The sequence below is a fragment of the Pseudoliparis swirei genome, chromosome 17 (assembly GCF_029220125.1).
Source record: "Pseudoliparis swirei isolate HS2019 ecotype Mariana Trench chromosome 17, NWPU_hadal_v1, whole genome shotgun sequence".
In the NCBI taxonomy this organism is placed as follows: domain Eukaryota; kingdom Metazoa; phylum Chordata; class Actinopteri; order Perciformes; family Liparidae; genus Pseudoliparis; species Pseudoliparis swirei.
Window position 1 is genome coordinate 23899246 of NC_079404.1, and position 7393 is coordinate 23906638.

A 7393-nucleotide genomic window follows, 5' to 3' on the forward strand; every position below is an offset into this window, starting at 1 on the left:
ATTTTTTTGGACCACAAACATCTGACTGACTCTCAGTGATGATGATGATGATGATGATGATGATATTTTATTCCTCATTAACCAAAACATCTGAATTATTGAAAGAAATCTTCCGTTGTTTGTGAAAGTGTTTTCTTTCTTTCTTTGGATTTAAACTTTTTCCACTGCAACCAAAGCGTGTGATGACGTCACCATTATGACGCCATCACTTGCAATGTTCCCCTTTGAAAAGAAGAAGATGTAAACATGCAAACACATAATAACACGCTGAACTTTTTAACCGATGCATGTTTGGGTTTGGCTGTGATCAAAGAACGACACCTAGCGGTCAAACATCGACATTACAGGAGTTATATGAATATCTGGATTTATTATTTAGTCGTTATTGTATAAGTTCTACATTATTAAACGATTCTATTACATTTGCCAGCTTGACTTTAAGTATTCAGAAACACTCATTGTTTTCCTCCGTTTATTAAATACATCTTGAAGTCTTTTTGTCTCACATCACTGTTAACGGAACTATAAATGCATTAATAACAATAATAATATAGGCAGTTATTAGACCGTATTTGGTGGCATGAAGTGAATTGTACCTTGCACTTGAAACACAATCTCGTAATACAACATTAAATGTGTCTTTCTTATCCTACAGTTTAAATCGAGCAACACACAAACGAGTGAAACAGTGCCACCAAGTGGTGGTATTAGGAAACAGCAGCAACATTAAATCGATAGGTTCTAAAAGATAATAAGAGGATAAGTTACAGCACAAACATAACAAAAGAAACAATAAAATAAGAATATAAAGATATCTGAACAATATACAATTGTTTATGAACAATATATATAAAGTGTAAAACACATTTTACTGACAATATTGCAAGAGATTAATTAATAAAGAAAAACTATTGGAAGTAAAATATATTTTTTAAACGTCTCTTTTGTACCATCCTGCTTTTTTGTTGTCTCTTGTTGTCTCTTGTTGTCTCTTGTGATCTCTTGTTGTCTCTTGTTGTCTCTTGTGATCTCTTGTTGTCTCTTGTGGTCTCTTGTTGTCTCTTGTGGTCTCTGCACATTTTCACAGATAATACTGAACCTCTTATTTGTTTATTGTTCTATATCTTTGTTTATTACCATATCTCTTTGTTTATTATTATATATCTTTGTTTATTATGACATATCTTTGTTTATTATTATATCTCTTTGTTTATTATGACATATCTTTGTTTATTATTATATCTCTTTGTTTATTATTATATCTCTTTGATTATTATGACATCTCTTTGTTTATTATTATATCTATTTGTTCATTATTATATCTCTTTGTTTATTCTATCTATTTGTTTATTATTCTATCTATTTGTTTATGATTATATATCTTTGTTTATTATTATATCTCTATTCTCTCCGTTTCTCCTCCCCAGTCCATTTCAGTACCAATTGAAGTAATCCAAGAGTCTTTATTGGCAGAACTTGAACACCACTAATTAGCTTTTAACAGTTCTTATGGAGAATTAGAGAGGGGAGTAAAGGGAGAGAGAGAGAGAGAGAGAGAGAGAGAGAGAGAGAGAGAGAGAGAGAGAGAGAGAGAGAGAGAGAGAAAGATCATCGGTTGGGATTAGGTCAATGCTGCATGTTGGACTGGATTATGGCGCGCAAGGTGGCACGACATTTCCCAGTCTCATCTGACCACACACACGCACACACACACAAACACACGCACACACACACACACACACACACACACACACACAAACACACGCACACACACACACACGGACGCACGCGCACTCCTTGAATCCCACAGATCGCGATGACAGCAGCCTCACACGGAGACATGGCCGACGTGCCTCAGCTCGTGCGCATCGGCGTGGCGCTGAAGATGCTGCCCAACAACACGGCGGTGCACTTCAAGGCCGACGGCGCGCGCTTCGGACAGACGCGCACCATCAAGCTGCTCACCGGGTCCAAGTACAGCATCGAGGTGGTCGTGAGACCCGGAGCGGTGGAGGCCACGTGGGTAGACCGTTATCCTAGACCGTCTTATGACCGGGGTGTGTTGAAGGCGCGGGGGGCAGCCGGAGGTCCTGAGACAGACGGGGACATCTTGCTTCTGGGGAACAAGTATCCAGGACAGAAGTTGTTAGTACTTTGGATTTTTAATTTTTAAAATCTTGTAGTATTCTATAACATTTCTATATTTAATTGTGTTTGTTACTATCTCTGATCAGAGCGGTGTCTCCTCTTAACCCTTGTGTTGCCTTAGGGTCATTTTGACCCGAATCAATATTACACCCTCCCCCCGCCTTTGGGTCATTTTGACCCGATTCAATGTTTCACCCTCCTGTTACCTTTATATTTACTAACATATTTTACCCTTTGGGTTCAATTTGACGCCAGCAATTAAAACCTCCAGAAAATTATTAGAATTAATATTGTTTTCCAAGTTTAAGTGTGAGGCACTTTATGTTTGTTTGTTGACTACCGAAAGAACACCGACATTAAACATTGAATGGGGTCAAATTAATCCTAAAGCGGGGGGAGGGTGTAATATTGATTCGGGTCAAAATGACCCTAAGGCAACACAAGGGTTAATGACGCCGTAATGCAACAACACCTGGCAGCTAATTAAGGACCCTTCGCGTGCCACGATACAGAGTCACCTTTAAGGCCCCTTTCAGGGACAGTGGGGTTTGTGGGAGTTACGAGCCTGTGCTGTCTATAAAGAGGAAGGAAACTCTATATTTGTGTGTGATTTACAAGCTGCAGGGGAAACATTTGCAAATGCTTCTTACAGCGTGTTGCTTCGGAACTCGGATTTTACGAGGAGCACGTGAAGGCATCATAAACCCCCCCATTGGCTGTGACGTCAAATCCTCCAGCAGATTAAGGGACTCCGGGGTTTGGGGGTCTGTGTGTCTCCGGCCTGCAGTTAAATGATTATGTTCTTCCAAATCTCCCAAATGAGGATTAGTGTTAAACATCTAAAAGAAACAGAGCGGAAATGAGGTCACACACGTGATGACGTAGTATTGAAATGTAGGGCATGCTCGTTGGAGACCGATTTCAAGAAATATTTTTTTTAAACAAAAATAAATAAATGTGTGAAGCACAATTTTTACCGTAAATATAATTTTGGGGTTTATAAAATCTATGATTTCAATATTATTATATTTTCTAAGATTGTATATCTTGTCTCTTGTCTTCTCTTGTAATATCTTTTGGTCTCTTATATTTTCTAAGATTGTATATCTTGTGTTCTATTGTCTTCTCTTGTGGTCTCTTGTCATCTCTTACCGCACACACAATTCAGTATTATTAATATTATTATATTTTCTAAGATCGTATATTGACGTGTTTGTCATGCGCAGTCCAGGTTGTCGCAACGAGAGAGGACCCAAACGCCGACATTATTGCACAAAAACAATCTTTACTCCAAGAAACCAGAACAGGACGACAAAACACACGGACCAAACAGTACGAAGCCACACTGGGAATGAGACGAACAGGGTTTACATACACAGGCAAGGTGAGAGGATTGGACAACGAGACACAGGTGGACACAATGAGGGCGGGGCCAGCAATCACAGAAGGAAACAATCAGGGCCAGGGCAGCCAATCACAGGGAGACAGACGACACAAGGACTTCCAAACAAGACACAAAACTAACACAAACTCCAGATCATGACAGTACCCCCCCCTCAAGGGACGAATTCCAGACGGCCAAGCGTTCCACAAGGGTGGGTGGAGGGGAGCCGGAGGAGGGTCCAAGGCTGCAGAAGCAGTCCGGGGGGCGGGCCGCAGGACGATAACCAGGCCGAGGGGCGCGCTCTGGAGGGCGGGCCGGAGGACAAGAGCGGGGAGCTAGGGGACCCGGCTCAGGAGAGGAAGTCCCCGGGGTCTGGGGATGGGGGCTCTGTGGGACCAGGACCAGGCGACGAGACATGGGGAACCAGGGCTGGACGGGACGGTTCACGGGGAACCGGGGATGGACGGGACGGTACACGGGGAACTGTGACTGACCGGGACGGAGGCGGGATGAGGAGAACCAGGGCCGGGTGGGAAGGAGGCGGAACACCGGGGACTGGAGCCGGCGACGGAACACCAGGGACTGGAACCGGTGACGGAAACCCAGGGACTGGAGCCGGAACACCGGGGACTGGAACATCGGGGACTGGAACTTCAGGGTCTGGAGCCTGTGACGGAACCGGAACATCGTGGACTGGAACCGGTGACGGAACTCCGGGGACTGGAACCTCGTGGACTGGACCCGGCGACGACTGGAACCAGAACATCGTGGACTGGAACCTCAGGGTCCGGAGCCTGTGACGGAACCGGAACATCGTGGACTGGAACCTCGGGGTCTGGAGCCTGTGACGGAACCGGAACATTGTGGACTGGAACCTCGGGGTCTGGAGCCTGTGACGGAACATCGGGGACTGGAGCCGGCACAGGACCACGGGCCCGGAGGGACTCCCACATCTCCTCCAGAAGTACCTGAAACTTAGTTGGCCCGGCAGGAACCGTGCAGTGGAAACTGAAGGCTGGGTCCATTCTTGGTGGCTTCGTTCTGTCATGCGCAGTCCAGGTTGTCGCAACGAGAGAGGACCCAAACGCCGACATTATTGCACAAAAACAATCTTTACTCCAAGAAACCAGAACAGGACGACAAAACACACGGACCAAACAGTACGAAGCCACACTGGGAATGAGACGAACAGGGTTTACATACACAGGCAAGGTGAGAGGATTGGACAACGGGGAACGAGACACAGGTGGACACAATGAGGGCGGGGCCAGCAATCACAGAAGGAAACAATCAGGGCCAGGGCAGACAATCACAGGGAGACAGACGACACAAGGACTTCCAAACAAGACACAAAACTAACACAAACTCCAGATCATGACAGTGTTGTTCCCGTCTGCAGGTCGATGAGCGTGGGGGGGGTGACCTTCCCCCTGGAGCAGCAGTCTAAAGACCCCCAGTCGGTGGTCTACGGGGGCCAGTACGACACCGAAGGCGTGATGCACACCAAGAGCGGAGAGAGGCAGCCGGTTCAGATCAACATTCAGGTCAATATTCATAAAGTCAGAGGGCGGCGGCACGACAGGAACAGATTCAGCTCCAACGTTTACATTTTTATATTAAATATAAAAAATAATAATTATATATTCGTTTCTATATATTGATATATTTAATGTTATTTATATTTTATAAAATGTACTTATTTTTTATTTAACTGTACCTACTTTTTTAATAGTATTTTTATTTTATTTAATATTATTTATATATTTTACTTATAATACCTATTACCTCTTTTTATATATATACTGTATATATATATCTTTTTTTTTTTAACAGACGGGATGAACAGTAGTTATTATCTTATACTTGGCTTTTTGTGTGTGACTTGATATTGTGTGTGTGTGTGTGTGTGTGTGTGTGTGTGTGTGTGTGTGTGTGTGTGTGTGTGTGTGTGTGTGTGTGTGTGTGTGTGTGTGTGTCACAGTTCACCGAGGCGGGGCTGTTTGAGACGGTGTGGCAGGTGAAGTACTATAACTACAACAAGAGGGACCACTGCCAGTGGGGCAACAGCTTCAACAGCATCGAGTACGAGTGCAGACCCAACGACACGCGCACGCTCATGTGGGTCAACAAGGAGACCTTCGTCTGACGGAGGAGACCTTCGTCCGACTGAAGAGACCTTCATCCGACTGACGGAGGAGACCTTCGTCTGACGGAGGAGGAGACCTTCGTCTGACGGAGGAGATCTTCGTCCGACTGAAGAGACCCTCGTCCGACGGAGGAGACCTTCGTCCGGGTGAAGAGAGCTTCGTTTAATGGTGAAGGAAACTATGACGTCCCATTGATAAAAAGTAGGCGGAGCTACGTCGATTCCACGGCTCATACAAATCTAAATGGTTTTTTCTCAGGTTGAAAAGAAAAATGCAACATTTCTCTCTTTTTTGGGGGATTAAAATGACAAATTGGATTGTATGTGTAACATTCTCGTGAACAGTTTAATAGATTGGATGTCGGATTTTTGTATTTTGGGTGAAGTTGTGCTGCGATTTACTTTGTATGTATTTTTTGTTCTCTACCTCTTCCTCTAAGGACTTGTGTTAAATAATGCAATACCTACAATGTTTTGAAAAAATAGTATTTTTGTACAGTGAACCATTTCAAATGTTTTCATATTGTTGTGAGTAGAAATAATCTTTGACATTTAAATGAGCTATGCAAGAAACCAGAGCAAAATGTACTTCTGACACTTTAATAAAAAAATGTTTGTTTGTTTATAATATTATTATTAGTAAAATAAAAAAATATTTTTGTGTGGCAAAATGTATTTATTCAACTTATTTACTTGAAACCGACTGTAAACATTTAACGGCTTGATGTCACTTAAAGAGACTTAAAATGACCACAAACATGAAACTACAAAGAGACACAAAATGGCGACAATAAAGTGTCAAAACAACTACAAAGAGACAACATAGCTACAATAGACTGGAGAAACAACTACAAAGTGACACAACATAGCAACAATAAAGTGTCAAAATAACAAAGAGACACAACAGCTACAATAAAGTGTCAAAACAACTACAAAGATAAATAGATGAACAGATGTAGTGTCCAGGAATAATGCTTTTTTTATAGGAGCAGCACATAAGTTTATAATATATACAATAGACTAAAATAATAATAAAAAACTTAGCTACACCATAGTGGCACAACAACTACAAAGACACACAACATAGCTACAATAAAGTGTCAAAACAACTACAAAGATAAATAGATATAGTGTATTCATCCACTGGGATGTTTTTTATAGGAGCAGCAAATAAGTGTATAATATATACAATAGACTAAAAAACTTTAAAAGTGGCAAAACAACTACAAAGACACACAACATGGCTACAAAAAACACCTGTGGAATTTATACTTGTAGAAAAACCAACACATTAAGAAAAATGTAAAAGCTCACTGTGAATGTGAATATGATGCACAAAATATGTAATAAAAAAATAACCTCTGTTGAACATTTCTATTTAACTATAAACACTACTTTGGTCTTTTAGTTTGGCTTTTTAAAGCTATAACTCCTGATTTTCCATTTGGCACAAATCTGCTGACGTCATCCGTGTTGAATCAGGACTTCATCGTAACGCTTTAGCGCGTGGGCTTCCTGCAGTACACCTCCACCGCCAGCGGAGGGCCCCAAAGCGCAGACCTAACCAGGAGGTAAATAAACACAACCTGTAGTTCCCGGATGTACAGTACAGCGGCACACCCCCTCCAGAGCCCCCCACTCCCTCCTCCTCCCCTTCCAGCGCCTGCTTGTCAAACCTCCTCTTCCTCCTCCTCCTCCTCCTCCCTTCCCAGCGG

At 42.6% G+C, this 7393-nt stretch overlaps 1 protein-coding gene across 1 annotated transcript; it reads left to right on the plus strand.

The window, feature by feature from the left end:
• Positions 1–1700: 1700 nt before the first annotated feature.
• cnrip1b (cannabinoid receptor interacting protein 1b) lies at positions 1701–6353 on the plus strand. Its single transcript, XM_056435851.1, has 3 exons — positions 1701–2019; positions 4932–5076; positions 5514–6353. Exons 1-3 carry the CDS (start codon positions 1817–1819, stop codon positions 5676–5678), a joined length of 513 nt encoding a protein of 170 aa, XP_056291826.1. The 5' UTR covers positions 1701–1816; the 3' UTR covers positions 5679–6353.
• The last annotated feature ends 1040 nt before the right edge of the window (positions 6354–7393 follow it).